This window comes from Schistocerca serialis, chromosome 1, assembly GCF_023864345.2.
Source record: "Schistocerca serialis cubense isolate TAMUIC-IGC-003099 chromosome 1, iqSchSeri2.2, whole genome shotgun sequence".
Lineage (NCBI taxonomy): Eukaryota > Metazoa > Arthropoda > Insecta > Orthoptera > Acrididae > Schistocerca > Schistocerca serialis.
Window position 1 is genome coordinate 568,273,147 of NC_064638.1, and position 22,543 is coordinate 568,295,689.

A 22,543-nucleotide genomic window follows, 5' to 3' on the forward strand; every position below is an offset into this window, starting at 1 on the left:
GCAAATAGTGAGAGTGCAAATCACCCCAGTGATCACTGTTTGTGACATTTCTCTGTCTCCAGACAGGGCACTTACATACCTTGAAATGACCAACTTAATCTAAAAATCCTCCCCCCCCCCTACCCCCTTCATCCCTGTGCCCTTTCCTTTTTGGGAGATTTCAGTGTGTACCATTCCCTGTGTGGAAGTAATACATTATCTGGTGGTCCTCTTACCGGTTCTGTGCTACTTACAGGATCTTTCTGGCTGTTAACCTTATGATCTGCTTCCCTAATCTCATGGCTTCCCTCCAGTGTTTGCCACATAATGATCTTCGTGACAGTAACGACTTTTCCACCGATCCTGTTACTTCCTTGTCACTGTCCAATGGACCGTTTACAATGTTGGGCTCTTCAGTCAGTCAACTGGTAGTTGCATACCTCTGCTGTCACATTCGTCCTTCTGTCAGATTGTATAGATGAAGTTGTGAGATATGTGTCTGATGTGATCACCAATGCTGCTGGAACTGCTATTCCCCTTTCTAAAGGCTCACTCCACTACTGACCAATGCTTTGTTGGACCAGACATTGCAACAGCTATTCAGGATCATCAAAGGGTGTTGAAATATCTCAAATGACACCCTTCACAGACCACCTTACTCACTTTTAAGCAGCTTCATGCTAAGGCTTGCTATCTAATTCAGTAGTAAGAAGGAATGCTGGGAGTGCTACATCTGCTCCCTGAGAACGTATGCCTCTTCATCCCAGATGTGGACCCAGCTTTGTAATCTTCTGGGTAACAAAGAACAACAGCTGTTCTGGGTCTCGTTCTTCATGAAATTTGTACAGATGCATGAAGTTTTTAGTGAGCACCATGTAACCTATGTTGCTACAGAATCTGTGTCTTCTTTTCCGGCTTTCTTTGGAAGGTAGAAAGTTGAAGACATCTCTGTGTTTTTAACTCAATCATGCCAAATTGTATAGTGAACATTTCAGTGACTGAGCACTGTTTCAGGCTTTTGACTTTTCAAACAACACAACCCCAGGCCCTGATTAGATTTATAAAAGGATGATCCAACGTCTGAATGTTACTCAAACTCCATCTACTTGATCTTTGACTTTTATTTGTCTAGAAAGGGTTTCCTGTCGAGTGGTGATATAGTATTGTTGTTCAAAGTCTAAAACAAAGTAAAACCCAAATGCAGATGAGGTCTCTCACCACAAATACACTCCTGGAAATAGAAAAAAGAACACATTGACACCGGTGTGTCAGACCCACCATACTTGCTCCGGACACTGCGAGAGGGCTGTACAAGCAATGATCACACGCACGGCACAGCGGACACACCAGGAACCGCGGTGTTGGCCGTCGAATGGCGCTAGCTGCGCAGCATTTGTGCACCGCCGCCGTCAGTGTCAGCCAGTTTGCCGTGGCATACGGAGCTCCATCGCAGTCTTTAACACTGGTAGCATGCCTCGACAGCGTAGCCGTGAACCGTATGTGCAGTTGACGGACTTTGAGCGAGGGCGTATAGTGGGCATGCGGGAGGCCGGGTGGACGTACCGCCGAATTGCTCAACACGTGGGGCGTGAGGTCTCCACAGTACATCGATGTTGTCGCCAGGTGCACGTGCCCGTCGACCTGGGACCGGACCGCAGCGACGCACGGATGCACGCCAGGACCGTAGGATCCTACGCAGTGCCGTAGGGGACCGCACCGCCACTTCCCAGCAAATTAGGGACACTGTTGCTCCTGGGGTATCGGCGAGGACCATTCGCAACCGTCTCCATGAAGCTGGGCTACGGTCCCGCACACCGTTAGGTCGTCTTCCGCTCACGCCCCAACATCGTGCAGCCTGCCTCCAGTGGTGTCGCGACAGGCGTGAATGGAGGGACGAATGGAGACGTGTCGTCTTCAGCGATGAGAGTCGCTTCTGCCTTGGTGCCAATGATGGTCGTATGCGTGTTTGGCGCCGTGCAGGTGAGCGCCACAATCTGGACTGCATACGACCGAGGCACACAGGGCCAACACCCGGCATCATGGTGTGGGGAGCGATCTCCTACACTGGCCGTACACCACTGGTGATCGTCGAGGGGACACTGAATAGTGCACGGTACATCCAAACCGTCATCGAACCCATCGTTCTACCATTCCTAGACCGGCAAGGGAACTTGCTGTTCCAACAGGACAATGCATGTCCGCATGTATCCCGTGCCACCCAACGTGCTCTAGAAGGTGTAAGTCAACTACCCTGGCCAGCAAGATCTCCGGATCTGTCCCCCATTGAGCATGTTTGGGACTGGATGAAGCGTCGTCTCACGCGGTCTGCACGTCCAGCACGAACGCTGGTCCAACTGAGGCGCCAGGTGGAAATGGCATGGCAAGCCGTTCCACAGGACTACATCCAGCATCTCTACGATCGTCTCCATGGGAGAATAGCAGCCTGCGTTGCTGCGAAAGGTGGATATACACTGTACTAGTGCCGACATTGTGCATGCTCTGTTGCCTGTGTCTATGTGTCTGTGGTTCTGTCAGTGTGATCATGTGATGTATCTGACCCCAGGAATGTGTCAATAAAGTTTCCCCTTCCTGGGACAATGAATTCACGGTGTTCTTATTTCAATTTCCAGGAGTGTATTTAAGCACTGGGAGACACCTCATCTGCTCTGAGCTTCATACTGCCTCAACCAATGTACGCTATCTGATAAAAAGTATCTGGACACCCCTATGTAATACAGAAATGACTGCTAAAAGTCGTGAGAGGTTGACCCACCAGTAGAAAAAGACATTGTCTGTGCGTGAAGAGTTAAAGTGAATGGGGGGTACAGGGTTGAGCATGTCCTTATAAGCCATGCATATCTATAGCCAGTGGTTAGTGACGCTGGCGTAGGTGGTGTAAAGTGCAATGTCACTGGATGGAGGGTGACTGGAAAGAAGTTATTTGGAGTGATGAATCACACTGTACCCTATGGAAATTGGATCCATCAAGTGTAGTGCCAACAGTGAAGTGCTGCAGAGGTGGTGTTTTACATGGCTAGGGTGTAGTCCTGTTATTGCACTTGAGAAAATGCTAAATTCATAAGGGTATGAACACATTTTACAGCATTGCGTTCTGTGTACAACAAAGGAACAGACTGTGATTATTTGCATCAACTTGACAGTGCATCCTATTGTAAAGCAGCATCTGTGAGGCAATGGTTTGTGGACTAACATTCCTGGAATGGACTGGCCTTCGCAGAGTTAAGACATGAACCCATCGGAGCACATTTGCGAAGAGGTAAAACGACTTTTTTCCAGATTCCAGTGTCCAGCATCACTACCTGGAAGTTAGATGAATGGCAGTCTGACTTAGCAGCACTGCAGAGTGGGTTTACAATGTATTCCCATGCATCAAGAACAGGCTCAACTGTGTGACATCACCCCTACTTGAGGTATGGTGCACCTGTTAACAGGTCACAGTCCGTATCCCAAACATTTGCATCAAGTGAGTTGTAGTAACACACCAGTCAGTGAATGTGAAGAGGAAGGCTGTGCTGATCGTATTGTTCTTATATGCCCACTTTTCCAAGTAGAGAGAAAATTGCAGGCATCTGCAAACAGTCGAAGTGACCAAAACTTGGGGACTACAGTTAATGATTGCAGATTGAATATCTAAAAGGCAGCTTTGTCTGTAAGATACAGTGGACGCTCTGAATATCAAAATTTCAACAGATCAAGGAAGCAATCCTCCATTATAGGTAATGATAGGTGTATATAAATTTAATTAAGAGAACGTTATATAAAGTAATAAGGAACATTAAACAAGTCATAAATTTGCAGCAGTGAATTGAATTGAAATTAAGCACTACCTTTTCGTTTCAGTTCTTGGGGAAGAATGGGCTGCCATTTCTCCTCAGACGTTGACACTTAATTGAAAATTTTTTCAGCAGAATTCAAGCCATGGTAAAGATAATGGATAGACACACTCCATATTAATGTCTACTAATAGGTGCCTGAATGCTTTTGATCAGATTATGTACTTTCACTTCTTAAATTATTTCACATCTTTGGCATCACTATTTCTTTCAATGCCTCGATTTTATCACTCCTACTTCTTTTCATAACTCGGTAAAATTTCTTTTGGAACTCACTAACTCCAGATGATCTCTCGACTGAGGGGCTGATGAACAACCTGTTTACTCCCACATCTTCCAACAATATGTATTCAGCATAGGCAGCAGAGACAGGAATGTGTGTGATATTGTACTAAATATCTTAATGAAAATTGGTGTAACTTTTAGACCGTGAGATTGTTGTGTTAGTTGTTGTTCCCCCCCCCCCCCCCCCCCCCCCCCCCTCTCCCCTTCTCCTTACAGGTACAGCCACAATTTAGTTACCTTACTGGAGAAAAACAGCTATTGTAGCATCATTGATTGCAGGTGATAAAGGGATGGTTAAGAACAATATGGATCAATTTTCCCTTGGCAAGTGCGGCAAGAAACATATTACCGATTAAGTAGACAGTGGAAGTGTGAAATCCATCTCTGGATCTGAAAATGTGGAGCAGGAGTTGACACACTTAAGAAACATTTGTTTTGAGCAGTGTTATAAGGAGCAAGAAAGTCTGGTTGTGGTTCAGCAGCCGTCTTTTAAAGTTGCTAGAAAACCACAGAGATTCTTGGCAGTCAGGAACAAAGTTGAAGCCTAGAATATGAACAGAATCTGAATGATTTGCTGGAGACAGTGTGAGAAATATTAATTCTATTTCAGAATTATCTGTATAATCACTCGTTCATTGTGCTGGCACTAAAATGCGTATTGGCAAAGTGCAAGTTGAAATACTGACTTCTGTATACCATAACTCTTTCCTGCAAGGAAGATGCTCCTGTTTACTGTGAGCACATCAACTTTTAAAACTTTTTAAAATGACACTGAGATAGAATGATTCTGAAATTGCAAATAATCTTTAGTAGCTCACTAACTGATGGAGTTGAACTGATAACTGTCGCAACTATACAGATCATATGACAAGCCTTAGCCCATTCTAGCAGTGGTGTATCATAGGTCACTGGACTAAAAAGCATGACAAGTGATAGGAAGAAAACACAGCGTGCTTCACTTCTCTGTGAAGGTCGCCTGATAACTAGACACCATGTTGCTGATGTTGATCAGTTGTAGAATTATGGAGGGAGAGTATGTTTCATGCTTGCATGTTACAACAGCCTTGGGTATCTAAGATCTCTGTAGCTTTCAGCATATGTGTGGGTCAAGTTACATGTTGAACACCAGAAGTGCCCTTGGCTGTGCGTGCCCTATTTGCCTGTGGGCTCATTCCTTTCACTTTTGTTATCTTTCACATCTTTTTCCGATATTTGTTTTGCACTTTGGTGTCTATTTTTCACTTGCATTGACCTCCCTCTGTCTGTTTAAAAAGGAGTTACTTCTTATATGGTTGTTACAATGATGCACTACGTGGCGTTCAGAACTAATACTTCCTTCTTCACTGAGGTAACAGCGACAGATTGGGGAAGGTTAAAAAGAAAGAGCAGGTCATTCAGGCCTCGTGCTCGATAGGAAATGGTCTTGATCCTCCCATGTGTCATACCTGGCAGTCCGCTGTATGCGGTTCCTCTATGTTCTATGTGTCCTCAATGGTACTTCCTGGGCTGCTGATCGAACCACCCTCCTCTGCGCATCACACTTACGCCGTATCAACACTATCCACCATTGTAGTATCTGTTTGGCCAAGGGTGCCTTTTACACTAGCTCGGTAGAGTCTGTATGCTGAAGCTGCTGTACTACCACTGGCGTACTGCTGTGACTTTCTCCTAAGCAGGTATGCATGCCGTTTGTCTGCCATACATGGGCACCCATCCTATGCCACCTTCTTTGATGATTCCCATGATTGCTAGTATGGGGCATGTCCCTCTTCTCTGTTACCTCCTGGCGTCCACTTTCAGTACTTGATACGGCAGCTTAACTTCACGCTACCTGCAACTTTCCAGGTGGGTGTGAACTGTTCACCGCCTTGTCTTTGTGAAGCAACCCATGTTAACCCTGGCCTTCATTTGCTTCCTAAGCACACGTCTCCAGCCTCGATCTATTGCCTTCAGTTTCACAACCTTCACAAGGAACTTAGCAATAGTACCTTTGTATACACTGATGGCTCTTGGACCGACTGTGGTGTCGGGTGTGCATTCGTCATTGGCACCCATGTCTTTTGGTATCGGCTTCCATCACACTGCTCAGTATTTACAGCCAAGGTCTTTGCCCTGTATCAGGCCACAGAGTATATCTGGTGACACAGCCTTTTCAATTGTGTCCTCTGCTTGGACTCACTCAGTGCCCTTCAAAGTCTGTGTGCTGTACACTGCCCATCCCTTAGTGCAGCGGGTCCAGGAAAACTGTCACTTGCTCACTATTGGTGGAGCCAGTGTGATGTTTGTGGGTTCGTGGTCATGTCAGTCTTCCAGGAAAAGAGGCTGCTGCCAAGGCTGCAGTCCTCGTACCACAGCCCTTGAGTTCCTATATTCCTTCAGATGATCTCTGTGTTGCCTTCTGTCAGGAGGTGGTGCCCCTCTGCCATTGCCAGTGGTCCTCCCTTCACTGGAGTAAGCTCCGGCTTATTAAGCCTCTCTTTGCAGCTTGGATGACCACCTCTCGGCACTCCCACCAGGAGGAGGTAATTTTAACTAGGCTGTGTATTGGGCGCTGCCTTTTTAGCCATCGTCATTTGATAAGTGGTGCTACCCCACCAATTTGTACACATTGTGCCCAGGTTTTAGCTGTCCGCCACTTCCTGATGGAATGCCCATTTTTTAGCTGTTTACATTCCATCTTGGGTTTGACGTCTGAGTTATCGGCCGTTTTAGCAAATGACACGTGGGCTGTTGACCGCGTTTTACTTTTTATCCATCAAAGCAATATGGCAAAGGCCATTTAAGTTTTAGTTTTGGACCTCCATTCCTGTATGGTGTCTTTTCTAGCCCTTTTTCCATGTGCCTGTTTTTACCCATCTTCTGTTATGTGAATTGGATCTGAAGATAGACGTTTTTTAACTCATCTCGATCTTAGTGTTCTATAGTTTTGAGTTGGGTGCGTATGACCCCAGTTGCACCCTAAAACAAAACAAAACCATCCACAACCAATAAGTTAAATGCCTCAGTCCTCCACATCATCTTCTCCGGGCATTAAACTGTATTTGGCACCAAGGGATTTACCCCTCTCAATGGAGGGACTGTATTGTGGTTCCTCTCTAAGTCCATTATCGATTTGTTGTCCCTTGATAGTTACTGGCCGATCAGTCTACCAGTGTCCCCTGTAAGTTATTTGAATGGATTGTGGCTCATCAGCTCTGTTGGGTCCCCTAATCTTGGGACCTTTTGTACCCTTACTACTGCAGGCTTCCGAAGGGACAGTCTCTGATAGACCATCTGCTTTGGTTGGAAACTGCAGCTCAGCAGGTCTTTCCTCACTATTGCCATCTCATCGCAGTTTTTTTTTTTTTTAAAAAAGGCCTAAGGCAGGAGCCATCACATCTTACTTACAATCCATGAGTGGGATCTTCAGGGGCCCCTCCCAATTTTTATTTACCATTTCCTGTCACACTGGTTGTTCTCAGTTCAGTTTGGCAGTTCCTCAGTTCTCTGCAGACCCAGGAGGGTGGTGATCCACAGGGTTCCGTATTAAGTGTCCTCTTCCTCGTTATTAACAGACTTGTGGTCTCCGTTGATCCATTGGTCACACCTACTCTGTATGTGAATGATTTCTCTATCTTGGCTAGTTCCCACCCAGTTGCCTCTGCCAAGTGACAACTCCCGTGAACTCCTGTGCCATCTGGTGCACTTTCGTGTGGACACTCAAACATTTTTAAATTCTCTCCCCCTTGTATCTTGGGTGGCATATTTCTGATACAATCCTCCAGTCCACATCGATCTGGAGCTTTACACCAGACTCAGAGCACCTGACCATGATCTGCTAGTTCCATCCCTTGGGTCTTTTTTTACAAGTAGATTACTTGGTTGCCCCATAACTGCCTTCTGAAGATTGGTTGTTTCTGGAAACTGGGTATCCTTCACTCTCTTGCCCGCACCTCTTGGGATGTGCATCAATAGATTTTCCTCCATTTTTATCAGGCATTAGTTCTGTCCCGTCTCATCTTTGGCTGTCAAGTTTATGGCCCAGTTGCCTCTTCGACATTGCCCCTCTTGGACCCAGTTCTCCAGCATGGTATTCATATGGCCATTAGTACCTCTTGCTTTCTTATTCTATCTGTATCTGCTGTTATCCTGCTCACCCCTCCTGTTCTATTCATTCGTCAGCTTCAGGACATCGCCCGTCTGTTGCTTCATTTCGACTGAGTTTAATGGTTGGGCTCTGCCTCACTTCTTGCTGCTGGGATTTTCTGTCTTCCCTCTTTGTCCTTTTTCCTACATTCTCTACTGAACACTACCTCCCCCCTTCTCCCCGGTCAGTTTCTCGCCCCCGGATTCCCCCCCTTTTCCGTACATATTGTCTGGTCGTTTGGGTTGCCTTTTCTTGTCATTTCTTTCCCTGGTGTTACCTCTGTTGTGTCAAGATTGTTGTATGCTGTGGAGATTGGAATTGGTAGATGACAGTGCTGGGTGTCCCTACATGTTTGGTGGCTCTGGGGTGCTCTTTACTCTGGTCCCTCCCTCGTCCTCCTGTTTTTTATTCTTCTTTTGAACCACCAGGTAGTCAACAAGATTGTAAAAAGTACCTGAGCTTTGCTGGAATTAAATCCGCTGTACCAATTTAATGGCTTTCCCGCAGGTGACGAGGCAGAAATTGTAGTGGGAAATCTTAGTGTACATGTTAGTATAGAGACATGAATGTCAAAACGTACTTAGAGCAAATGGCTTGGCAAGCAGAAGTAAGGTAGATGAAATACGGCGTAGCATGTAAAAGGAGCGGAGTTCAAGAAACAGTATCAGAGGAAAAGAAGAAACAAAATCCTACTAAATGGGCTTCAAACTGTGAAAGAAGAATGCACAAGTTTGAAGAGTGATTTGGAGAAGCAGCCGAGATGATTTGTGGAAGACCTGGTAATAGGAACAGATAAGAGGAGACATTGGTGGAATTTTAAAGTTAAAGAAGCAGTTTTAAAGAAAACTCCATTTAGAGTATGCTTTCAACAAAGGACATCAGAGGTGAGAGAATAATGTAAAGTGAGGAAGAGGGTGGCACAATAAGAGGTGATAGAGGGAAAGATAAAGTGGATGGAAGAATGTGTCATGACGTGGGCAGGGTAGTAAAGGAAATAAGAAAATACTATATGGAATGATCAGAAAGAGGGGAAGAAGAAAAGCAGAGAGTGTAAAAATCATTGATAAAGATGAGATTGAGGTAGAGGAGGAGGACCTCAAAAGGCTATGGAGAACATATTTTAATTTGCTGAATTTGGGTGGAAGAGTACAGGAATTACAGGTATTTAGGGGTAAAGCACATAAAAGTTAAGGTGGAATGGGAAAAAGAACTAATGAGGACAGAAGTTGAAAAGGCATTGAAGAATATGAAATGAGGAAAAGCATTGGGGTTGGATAAACTGTGGAAATTTATTTTTATTTATTATGTTATTCATTTATTTATTTTGTGTTCCAGTGATCCATGTTATGCATACATCACAGGATATGGGATGTGGAACTTGTTCATGTTTGTTGTGGTTACAGTCTGTGCTATTATCTAAATGGTACTACTCAGGATCAGAGTAGAAGAGATGGTGACAGAGGCTTTATAGAGTTATGAGAGCTGTGTGAAAGAAAATGAAGACTGAAATAGACTGAGAGAAAGGAATAATGGTAGCCTTCTGAGATGTAGCGAGTTGGGATTTACCCATCTATTTGTTTTTTTGTTCCTAAGAATAACCAATTTTTTGAACTTTTTTGTGCTATATATTAATGCAGATGCATGTTTAATACGTGGTATGTATAGGAGTATGTTGAATTGTTGTCCATGTAAAATGTCATGTAAATTGCTAGCTCAGTTGTTTATATTTTTGTTCAAGAATATAGTCATGCAAAGTTTTTTATTAAAAGCATTAGTAATTGAAAGATACATATAATTAACATTAGTGATGTCATGCAATGAGAAAAACATTGTGAGCCATTAAGCAACAGAAGTAGTATTGTTACCACTGATCCAAAAGCAGACACTCCCAACGTCAAGAGAACATACTTGGAATTACCTAAAAGTAATTAACTTATGAAATAATTGACTCAAAAGATCAGAACCTCCAGATTTCAATCACCTATTTTGCTTTAATGACTGCAAGATTCGGAACTTTGACAGTAGGATCTTACTGCTGCATTTTTCCCTAAATCTGACAATACAACTCTCTAATTCAGTCAATAATTAAGATTTTGATTAATCTAGAATCATGAAGTATTTACTTAAAGATGGATGCCATAGTTGTAAATAGGGGATTTCAGAAACCAAGTAATAACTGTATTCAGTATACTGCTGTGAATTGCTAACCTGGAACATTTTACGTAAACCAAACAATAGTTAAGTCTTAAGAATCTGTGCAAAATAGTAAAATCAAACCTTACAGAATTTCAAAGTATTATGTAATCTCAGAATTTAGAATGTGCTCGTATGCCTGTGTATTTATAGTGACCCCTGTCTCAGAGTCTGCACTCCCTGACCAGCCAGCATACAGACAAAAACTTTTATGTCAGATTGTGTAAGTGTCTGAACCCACCTAGCGTTAAACGTCTTTGTCGGCTTGAATAAGAAAGTCCTTGTCTGATCAGTATACGACTAACATCTGCCAGATTGCATTAGACTGGTACACTTGTAACGTCTATATGTCAGTTCACATTATAGTTTGTGATTAGCAATCATACATAAAACATAAACGTGTTGGTTTGTGTGAAGGTTTGCATATTGCTAGCCCAGTGTCGGTTAAGGTGAAATTCTTCACCTTAAAATAACATGCACAATAAATAGTCTGTTATAAAGAATATGAAACTTTATAATAACTTTGTGTCTGGAAATCTCTGAACTAGTAAATATTAACCTTAAAAGTCCTAATTATCTGCAAACTGAACACTGGGCACTGACACAATCATAATTATACAATGTAGGCTCTCATAGCCAGAGTTGTCTCAAGTTAAAACTTCTGGGCTGAGTGGCCATTGTCAATGTACAAAATTGCTTTCTGATGTTTTGGCTCCAATGAGATGAGCATTTTAACAAAGACATCACATTATCATGCACACATGTATAGAAAAGCTATAGAGATTCATAAATGCAGTCACACAGTCAGCATTACATGGCATATTGTGGTACCCTCTGTGCACTATATAAAAGCTAGAGCCCCTCAAACCTTAATGGCAGTAGCCTTTTTTTACCTCAGAAGATGTCTCCCGCAATTGGAGATGAAACATCAAGAAGCAGTTTTATACTGACCATGGCTTCTCAGTGCAGCAGTTCTAACTGAACAACCATAATTCAGTTATTTTTTCCGCACCGTGAATGTTAACCAAATCCATGGCACGCGTAGTAGTTGGATGATTCTACTTCCTTATGGGATCACAAAGGTGATGTGCATCTATTTACCAGAATGGGCCACCAGGTGTTATACTGTGCAAATAAATTGGGATGAAACACTTTCAAAACTCATTGTGTGTCCAGTTTACATCATTTGAATCTATCCTATCTGACAAAATTCTCAGTATGTTATTTTAATTTGACAAGATAGATGGATTCTTCAGAACTATAGGGGCTTCATCCTTTAGTGCCACTATGCGAAAATCTGATAAGAATCTGGAGAGCAATGTAAAAGCAACTGGGAGAGAAACAGTATGGCTCCAGACTGGAGAGTTAAACAGTAGACTAGATCTCATACTTCGGTGAGATAGCTGCAAAAACATGGCTGTGAGTATGGGATAAATCTACTGATCATCATCCTGGATTTAGAAAAAGTGTGACACTGTATCTGGAAGTGATCTGTACTACTATTCAAAGTGTTGATAATTGATATACGTAGTGACACAAATGGTGAGAGATAATGGAGGTAAGATGACACCAGTGTTGTTTGCTGATGAGTTTATGGTATGGGAGAATGAAGAGGAATTTTGGGAGTGTCTGGGAGAATGAGGATGAAGTTCAGGAGCAATTAGTTGGAAAGGAGTTGTATAAGAATATGATCTAAAATTTAATGCAGACAAGTGTGAGCTGTTGGTCACAATAACAAAAAGTGTAGATCTATACTAAACATAGCACTGGGTGGGGAGCAGCTGAAAATGATGAAATTTAGAGTATCTGATGAGCATAATACAGGAAAAGGGAAGAAATGTTAAAGGAATAAGTTAATGTGCAAAGCAAGCTGAGAGCTTTATGTGAAGTGTGAGAGGAAGGTATGGAACTTTAAACAAGTAAATAGGTGGTATACCAGATGTGTTTATACAATTTGTCCTAAATTCTGCTACAACGTGGGACATGAAGGAAAGAGAACAACTTGGTGTGAGCTAGTGAGATTAAGTCCTGGAGAAGTCAGGTAGGTGTAACAAAAAAGGGAAAAAATGAGAAATGAATGGGTTAGGGAGGTAACACAAGAGTACCCCCAACAAGAGATGATTTGTTGAAAAAAGATTAACATGGTATGGGCATTTAATCAGAGTGGTGAAGATGCATGGGAGACGCACAAGTTAGAGATGGGAGGCAGAAAATCCAGGAGAAGAGAAAGGGGCAATCGGCTAGAAGGAAAGAAGGAAAGCACCTGGAAGAGTAGCGACAGGGGATTCAGTGGCAGGAAATTGTACATTGCTACTTCTTTGTTGTAGAAATTTCACGGCAATTCATTTCCCTTGTTCATGAGTTATATTCAGCTCGTATGTGTCATGGAATGCACATTTAATTCATATTTATTTCCTGTTGGAGCAACTCACTCTTAACTCCTGCTGATTTTAGAAAGTTATGTAGAACAATGCAGGAACTTAACTACTTCACCATGCATACAAGAGCTGTGGATTGTGGCAACCTGATTTCTTGTGTAACTTGGAACGGTTCTGCTTACTGTACAATCAGATAAACAATATGTATCTGGATTTGACACTTCCTGACAGATCAAAATTGAGTGCCGCATTGATGCTCAAAATGGGAATTCTCCAACTATCTTTTCAGAATCTAAACCATTTTAGTCCATTCTCAGTTGGATATCGGTCGTGTCAGCTGTTTAATTTCATAAACATTTTTAATTAAAATGTCTTAGAAACTTTTATTGATATGTACAGTGTTGTAATGATATCAATATGATGACTATCTTTGTCACAGGATGGAGATACCAAACTGTTCTTCAGAGTCCTCTAGTACCGAAGTAGCATCTCTTGTCAAGAAGGCAATTGACCTCGCAGAATCTGATCATAATTCATCAGAATTTCTGGGTGGTTCTGATGAGGATATAGAAACAGATAATGTGGAGGTAAGTGTTTTTTTTCCAGGTCCTTTTTGTCAGTGATTGTTTAACAACAAGCAGTCAGTGAAAGGAAAAAGAAAACATTTGGTTGTTCTGTAGTGTCTGTGTGTGCGTGTGTGTGTGCAGGGGGGGGTTACCATGCATACAAGAGCAGTGGATTATAAAAACCTGATTACTTATGTAACTTGAAACAGAATTGCTTACTGTACAACAAGATAAACAATGTGTATTTGGATTTGAAACTTCCTGACAGATCAAAATTAAGTGCTGCACCAATAGTCATAATGGGGAATTCTCCAATTATCTTTTAAGAATCTAAACCATTTTAGTCCATTCTCAGCAGGATATCGCATGGCGCAAATGCGCATTGGGCGATGGGTGCATGTGTGTTGTGGTGAGGAGATGTCATCTCCAGTGACAAAATAGAAAGCATTTCTTGCATGTTTTTTTAACTATATACTCCAGTTCTATCAGCTTACTCTCGTACCTTAAAAATAAATGCCATTGCCTCAAGACAAAGATTCTGGTTGGCTATCTATGCATTACTTTGTATTTGGAAACAATTTTTGGCCATTCTTGAGTAACTCCTGTGATTTCATTCTGTAGAATTAGTGGTTAGTCAACAAGCAGTGTCACCATAAGACAATACACTGTGTTGGTGAAATGTTAGAAAAATCCCTTGAAACATTAGCTCATTTCCTCTCTCTCTCTCTCTCTCTCTCTCTCTCTCTCTCTCTCTCTCTCTCTCTCTCTCTCTCTGTGTGTGTGTGTGTGTGTGTGTGTGTGTGTGTGTGTGTGTGTGTGTGTGTGTGTGTGTGTGTGTTTTTTTTTTTTTTTTAAAAAATTAGTTTGATAAGAAATGTGCAGTTTGTGGACAAACCTATAACTCAAATCACTTAAAATAAGGATTTCTAGCCTATTGTCTGTCTTAATGATGATATCCTCTTGGGTAAAACATTATGGAGATAAGTTCCCCATTCAGATTCGAGAGAGTTGTTGCAACATATATGCAATCTAGTGTGATCCTGATGTGGGTATATAAGCACTGATATCTAAGCAAGGGACTGATGTGGCATTCACACATTGCTGACATGTGTACAGTAAATCCGGAAACATTAACTTTGGTCATACAATGAAGGCTTTCATGACCATATGTTTCAGCTGCTGAGAATTCTTCTGGGTTGTATGGTCTTGGTCTATGGAACTCTTCTATCCCTGATGTTTCATTCAAAGCTACGTTGGACATCTTCAGAGGTCCTCCTGATTGTGCTGAGTCTTGCCGACTGGGAAAAATAGAAAAATATTCAGTGTATGCGCAAAAGATCTTTCAAGACACGTTGCTTTTTGCGCGGTTTTGGTTCTCAAAGTGTCGGGAAGTTCTATGCTGGGTTATAAAATCTTTACCCTTCAGATGATTGATAAGTTTTATTTCATCCTGTAAAAAGTGTATTTTAACCAAGAAATATAAGATTTTTTTTCTTGTCCATGTATACATCCTGATTAGTCAATATCATACCCTCGCATACTGTTTTCTTTCAATTTTTGTCATACTTACTTTTTATGTATTACTGGTATTCATAGAGTATCGTCACTTGCCTTTGCTATTGATGTTACAGCCAAATGATATAAAACTTGCAAATGATCATGAAAATCCTGTGAAACATGTTGGTCATCAAAGGAATACAGTGAATCCACGATGGCAACTAACAGGCAATCATATAACACCAGATCAGGTGTCTGATATTGAGAAAGAACTGGACTTCTATGAGAAGATTGCACTTGTCTTTTTACTTTATGATAATGAAGACCTCGCTCTTCAGAGAATAAAAGTAAGTGATTTGTACTTTGAATTATTGTTATTTGTAAAGTGCAACCTACCTAATTGTAAATTTTTTGGGAATATTTAACTCAGTCTTGTTACCTGTCACTTCTTTCCTGTGCTAAACCTAAATATTAAATGTTGAAAGTTGTGATTTATGGTGAATGCAGATTGCCAGTCAGTTTCTCATTTTTGTTTTATTATCACAAATTATTTATACCCAACAACAAGATAGGTCATTGCCAACAGAAGCAAGTTTGTCATTTTAGTTTCCAGTAAGGCGTTTTCTGGGTACTGGTATCAAGCCACAACGCTTCTCTTCTGCCAGTCTGTCATGTGCTGACTGACTGTGAAGCAGGAACACCTTTCGTAGAATGTGATTGTTTCTGTGACTGATACAACTACCTTAATATTCATTGTAGATATTTATTTGCAAATCAAATTACCTTATGTCCATTTTTTTTACTTAATCTGATGATTGTGTAAACACAATTGTCCTCCTGGTGATATTGAAATTTTACAGTTGTAGAGGTTTTGAATACTGTAATAGATCCAGATAAAACTTAAAGGGAGAAGAGCTTCCTCATCTACTTTCTAGGCAAGGGATGTCCATGGAATGGATCAGAGTAATTTGAATATTCATTTCTTTATAACTTTTTGTTGCAGAATGATCTGATAGATAGGGTGAGCAGCAGTTGGTGAATGTTTGCTGGTGAAGCTGTAGTGTACAGGAAAGTACAGTCTTGAGGTGACTGATACAGGAGTGAAGGATAACTTAGAAATAATTTGGTGTGATGAATGGCAGATTGCTCTGAATGTAGAAAAAACAGGAGTTAACACAGTGGGGAAAAAAATCCTGTAATGTTTGAACATCGTATTAGTGGTATTTTGGTTGAAGCATTCACTTCTATTAAATATCTGGACATAATGTTACAAAGCGATATGAAATTGAACAAGCACATATGGACAATAATAGGGTAGGAAGATTTTTCTGTTTAGAAAAAGTGACAAAAAGCAGATTTCAGAGTACCTGTTGGCTCAACACAAAAGTTCTGTCTCAAGTACAGATAGTGTTGAGGATCAGTGGACAAAGTTCAAAACCGTCGTACATAATGCGTTAGATGAGTATGTGCCAAGCAAGATCGTAAGAGATGCAAAAGAGCCACCGTGGTACAACAACCGAGTTAGAAAACTGCTGCGGAAGCAAAGGGAACTTCACAGCAAACATAAACATAGCCAAAGCCTTGCAGACAAACAAAAATTACGTGAAGTGAAATGTAGTGTGAGGAGGGCTATGTGAGAGGCGTTCAATGAATTCGAAAGTAAAGTTCTATGTACTGACTTGGCAGAAAATCCTAAGAAATTTTGGTCTTATGTCAAAGCGGTAGGTGGGTCAAAACAAAATGTCCAGACACTCTGTGACCAAAATGGTACTGAAACAGAGGATGACAGACTAAAGGCCGAAATACTAAATGTCTTTTTCCAAAGTTGTTTCACAGAGGAAGATTGCACTGTAGTTCCTTCTCTAGATTGTCGCACAGATGACAAAATGGTAGATATCGAAATAGACGACAGAGGGATAGAGAAACAATTAAAATCGCTCAAAAGAGGAAAGGCCTCTGGACCTGATGGGATACCAGTTCAATTTTACACAGAGTACGCGAAGGAACTTGCCCCCCTTCTTGCAGCGGTGTACCGTAGGTCTCTAGAAGAGCGTAGCGTTCCAAAGGATTGTAAAAGGGCACAGGTCATCCCCGTTTTTCAAGAAGGGACGTCGAGCAGATGTGCAGAACTATAGACCTATATCTCTAATGTCGATCAGTTGTAGAATTTTGGAACACGTATTGTGTTAGAGTATAATGACTTTTCTGGAGACAAGAAATCTACTCTGTAGGAATCAGCATGGGTTTCGAAAAAGACGGTCATGTGAAACCCAGCTCGCGCTATTCGTCCACGAGACTCAGAGGGCCATAGACACGGGTTCACAGGTAGATGCCGTGTTTCTTGACTTCCGCAAGGCGTTCGATACAGTTCCCCACAGTCGTTTAATGAACAAAGTAAGAGCATATGGACTATCAGACCAATTGTGTGATTGGATTGAGGAGTTCCTAGATAACAGGACGCAGCATGTCATTCTCAATGGAGAGAAGTCTTCCAAAGTAAGAGTGATTTCAGGTGTGCCGCAGGGGAGTGTCATAGGACCGTTGCTATTCACAATATACATAAATGACCTTGTGGATGACATCGGAAGTTCACTGAGGCTTTTTGCGGATGATGCTGTGGTGTATCGAGAGGTTGTAACAATGGAAAATTGTACTGAAATGCAGGAGGATCTGCAGCGAATTGCTGCATGGTGCAGGGAATGGCAATTGAATCTCAATGTAGACAAGTGTAATGTGCTGCGAATACACAGAAAGATAGATCCTTTATCATTTAGCTACAAAATAGCAGGTCAGCAACTGGAAGCAGTTAATACCATAAATTATCTGGGAGTACGCATTAGGAGTGATTTAAAATGGAATGATCATATAATGTTGATCGTCGGTAAAGCAGATGCCAGACTGAGATTCATTGGAAGAATCCTAAGGAAATGCAATCCGAAAACAAAGTAAGTAGGTTACAGTACGCTTGTTCGCCCACTGCTTGAATACTGCTCAGCAGTGTGGGATCCGTACCAGATAGGGTTGATAGAAGATATAGAGAAGTTCCAACGGAGAGTAGTGCGCTTCGTTACAGGATCATTTAGTAATCGCGAAAGCGTTACGGAGATGATAGATAAACTCCAGTGGAAGACTCTGCAGGAGAGACGCTCAGTAGCTCGGTACGGGCTTTTGTCAAAGTTTCGAGAACATACCTTCACCGAAGAGTCAAGCAGTATATTGCTCCCTCCTACGTATATCTCGCGAAGAGACCATGAGGATAAAATCAGAGAGATTAGAGCCCACACAGAGGCATACCGACAATCCTTCTTTCCACGAAGAATACGAGACTGGAATAGAAGGGAGAACCGATAGAGGTACTCAAGGTACCCTCCGCCACACACCGTCAGGTGGCTTGCGGAGTATGGATGTAGATGTAGATGTAAACTTTGCTTTATTGTGACAGTTTTTGGAAACTAGCTTATCTACAAAGGAGACCGTGTATAGAACACTCGTGCAACCCATTGTTGAGCATTGCTAGAGCATCTGGGATTCCCACCAGGTCGGATTAAAGGTTGGCATCGGAGTGGTTCAGAAGGGTGCTGCCAGATTTGTCAGCGAAATGTGCTAAATACAGATACTTCGTGAACTCGAAGGGGATTCGCTGGGGGAAAGACAACGTTCTTTTCACTGTTGACAAAGCTTAGAGAACAGGCATTTACAGCTGGCTGCAGAATGATTCTACTGCCACAAGTATACAATTTGTGTAAGGACTGGAAAGGCAAGGTGAGTGAAAGTAGGGCTCATTTCGAGGCGTATAGACATGTTTTCCCAGACTTCATTTGCGTATGGAATGGAAATGAAACAATTAGTAGTAGTACATGGTAGCCTCAACAACATACAATATGGTGGCTTGCAGAGTATGTTTGTACAAAGGGGAACCCACTCCCCACCTGCCAAAAAAAGGAATTGTTTTTTAAAGGCTATATATTTTCAAGAACTATCTTATACCATTCAAAATGCTCGCCATTACATGTAATACAGGGTGATTCAAAAAGAATACCACAACTTTAGGAATTTAAAACTCTGCAACGACAAAAGGCAGAGCTAAGCACTATCTGTCGGCGAATTAAGGGAGCTATAAAGTTTCATTTAGTTGTACATTTGTTCGCTTGAGGCGCTGTTGACTAGGCGTCAGCGTCAGTTGATGCTAAGATGGCAACCGCTCAACAGAAAGCTTTTTGTGTTATTAAGTGCGGCAGAAGTGAATCGACGACAGTTGTTCAGCGTGCATTTCGAACGAAGTATGGTGTTAAACCTCCTGATAGGTGGTGTATTAAATGTTGGTATAAACAGTTTACAGAGAATGGGTGTTTGTGCAAAGGGAAAAGTTCTGGACGGCCGAGAACGAGTGATGAAAATGTAGCACGCATCCAGCAAGCATTTGTTCGCAGCCCAGGAAAATCGACTCGCAGAGCTAGCAGAGAGCTGCAAATTCCACAATCAACTGTATGGAGATTCCATTTCAGCAGGATGGAGCGCCACCACATTGGCACTTATCTGTCCGTAACTACCTGAACGTCAACTACCCGAGGCGATGGATCGGCCGCCAGGCAGCCCATGACAGAGCACTCCATCACTGACCTCCAAGAAGCCCTGATCTTACCCTCTGCGATTTTCACTTATGGGGGTATGTTAAGGATATGGTGTTTCGGCCACCTCTCCCAGCCATCATTGATGATTTGAAACGAGAAATAACAGCAGCTATCCAAACTGTTACGCCTGATATGCTACAGAGTGTGTGGAACGAGTTGGAGTATCGGGTTGATATTGCTCGAGTGTCTGGAGGGGGCCATATTGAACATCTCTGAACTTGTTTTTGAGTGAAAAAAAACTTTTTAAATACTCTTTGTAATGATGTATAACAGAAGGTTATATTATGTTTCTTTCATTAAATACACATTTTTAAAGATGTGGTATTCTTTTTGAATCACCCTGTACATTTGTCCCACTGGTGCTTTCACTGTTCGAAACATTTTTTGCAGTCATCTTAACATTTTGCCGTCTGCAGGTCTTGTACAAATTTATTCGCTTGGCGTTGGCAGTGCCAATTCGGATTACTTGGCTTGTTGCTGGCATTCTTGACATTATCAGGAAATTATAAATTGTTAAGTTTTACTAATCTCATCGTTACTTCTCATAAGTTCACAACCCTGTTCCCGTACATTCATGAAATTTCAAAGATATACATACGTAAATAAATATAATTTTTTTTTGTTTCATATATTTGTTTATTTGCATTGTCTTTGGTATTTAGTATTTCTCTTTTATCTGATATGCAGCAAAACAGTCTCCAAGTTGTAACGCAACTCTACAAGACTTGCACATTAAGTTCATTGTTCTCCCGTTTTTGATTTGGAACATACATGGCAGTTTCTTCATTTTCATTTATTTGTTTCAGAAATAAGTATTAGTTGGTGTTATTGGTGACCAGAAAGTCTGTCATCTGGATTGTGATGAGATGTATGTGATGTAGTGGCAACCTGCAAGTTTTGCTCAGAAGCAGGTACATGGTTGTTCATCCATGAACCACACACGTTCAGTAAAAAATCGTGAAACCGGAGACTCTTGTGTTATATATTGAAATATTGACATGTACGGAATGCATTAAATAATGCACAGTTACAGAGGTACATGCAAACCTTTTTTGACCATTTATAGTTTTTCTGTATATAGGGTAATAAATCAAATATTGGTCTGCCCGATCCATTCCTTTCGTGTATTTGTTGTAGTCTAATACACTTTCAGGTTTTTTTAAATTGTGTATTTGGTTTTTCTACATTTTCTTTGAGTGTCAGTCAAAGTGGCATTGTGTATTGTACAGATCATTTGTATCATTTTAGTTTTCAAAGCTCTCCGTACCTGTCAGAGTACTTCACCTTTCCATTGATGACAAGCTTCAAACAAACTGACTTTTGTGCACTTTACTTATTCCGGAAATTCTCTATTTTGCCGTATTGTTCCACAAACTTGAATTTTCTTATCAAGTAACTTCTCTGCAAGTTCTGCACTGTTACAATAATTATTCATTTAGAGGTGATGCCACTTTGCATAAGATGATGTCAATAGTTTCATCACTGTTTTTACTAAAGGCAGAATGAGGAAATGCATCTGAATGAGTATGCCATATTTCGTAATTTTCGACAGATTGTAAACTTAAAATTTAACCATCCATGCCACCGTATCATTCCTTCATCAGTTGAGATGTTTCGACTTGATTAAAAGTTTCTTTACACTTTTTGGAAAAATAATCAATCCAAATTGCAGTTTGAAAAGCCGGTCGGCATTATCCAGTTTATTGTTGTTATCCAAAAAATGCAAAAATGATCATATTTGTCTGAATGGGTTGCAGGACATCGTTTTGCGAAATATCGATGTGTCTATCAATGGATTCATTGACCAACAATCATTGGGTTTTGCTTTTTTTACAACTCCCATAAGAATAGCAAGCCCAAACCGTTTTCTAAGTTCGTGTCCCATAACGTCGACAAATTTGGCATTTTTTTTACCCAGTTTCCTCCTGTTGCAATTTTTAATGTAGTATTTGTTGGTTTCATTGCCAATATATTCAAATATATTGTTCCCAATATATAATTCTACAATATTCTCGATGATTTGTGTATCTTTGGGAAATATGTTTGGACACATGAGATCCTTCAGATTTATTATTGGTCCTTGGTAAATCAAAGTCTGATCACTGTGCACTGTCTTCTTTGTCTGATTCATCGGAATCAGTTCGCAACTGTAACGTTTGCCGAATTCTTCTTGGATGTATTTCACTATTTTCCGAAGATTCTGCTTTATTTATTTATTTATTTATTTTTTTTTTTTTTTTTTTTTTTATATGTAATGTCCAGTGTATTCTTCCCAATTGGCCAAGTCATCTGGAACGTCAGACAAGACATCTACGTATTCATTGTAAATAATTGTATCGTCTCTTTCGTCTGTCATGATGAAAGGGCACAAGTACTTTTAAAAACAAAAAACTTGTTCAGGTGTGTAACTTACGGTTACCTAAACAAAACAGCAACAGAATGCAAAAGATACTAAAATGCTGTCACCGGCCACTGCGCGATACTACGCACATGACACCACTGTGTCTCTGGCCGTTGGCACACTATTTTGTGCACAACACCACTGTGGTGTCGCCGGACGACATAGTGTTAACAAAGGGCCGACAGCTCCTCCCTAATGTTTTTCTTGACTTAGTCGGTGTCCTTTCATGCCCCTTTTCATGTCTGAAAATAAGAAAAGTTTCACAGAGCCATGTCAGGTGAGTAAAGTGCATGGGGCAACGGAACTATGCCATTTTTAGTAAAAAACTATCTAACAGAGATTGCGGTATATGCAGGTGTGTTGTTGTTGTGGAAGAACCAGTCTCCTGTCTGACACAAATCGGATCTTTTTTCATGAACACTGTTGCACAGTCTTCCTAAAACTTCTAAATAAAAGGTTTAAGCACAAGCTCTCAAAGTTTTTTCAGTATTTTCGTTGATACAGGTAGGTAATGGATGTCCGAAACTAGGTTTGTTATCAATCGACGTGTCACCATTTTTAAATCGAGCAAATCACTTGTGTACTTGAGTTTTTCCCATAGTATCATTTTGGTATGGTGTTTTCAGAATTAAG

General features: G+C 41.2%; 1 protein-coding gene across 2 annotated transcripts in view; it reads left to right on the top strand.

Moving 5' to 3' along the window:
* The window catches only part of LOC126476135 (caspase-8), a 132,105-nt gene that overhangs the window by 20,583 nt on the left and 88,979 nt on the right, over positions 1–22,543 (top strand). For both annotated transcript variants that reach the window (XM_050103521.1, XM_050103522.1), the window contains exons 3-4: positions 13,255–13,402; positions 15,013–15,225. In XM_050103521.1, coding sequence (XP_049959478.1) covers positions 13,255–13,402; positions 15,013–15,225 — 361 coding nt within the window. The remainder of the gene's footprint in view (positions 1–13,254; positions 13,403–15,012; positions 15,226–22,543) is intronic.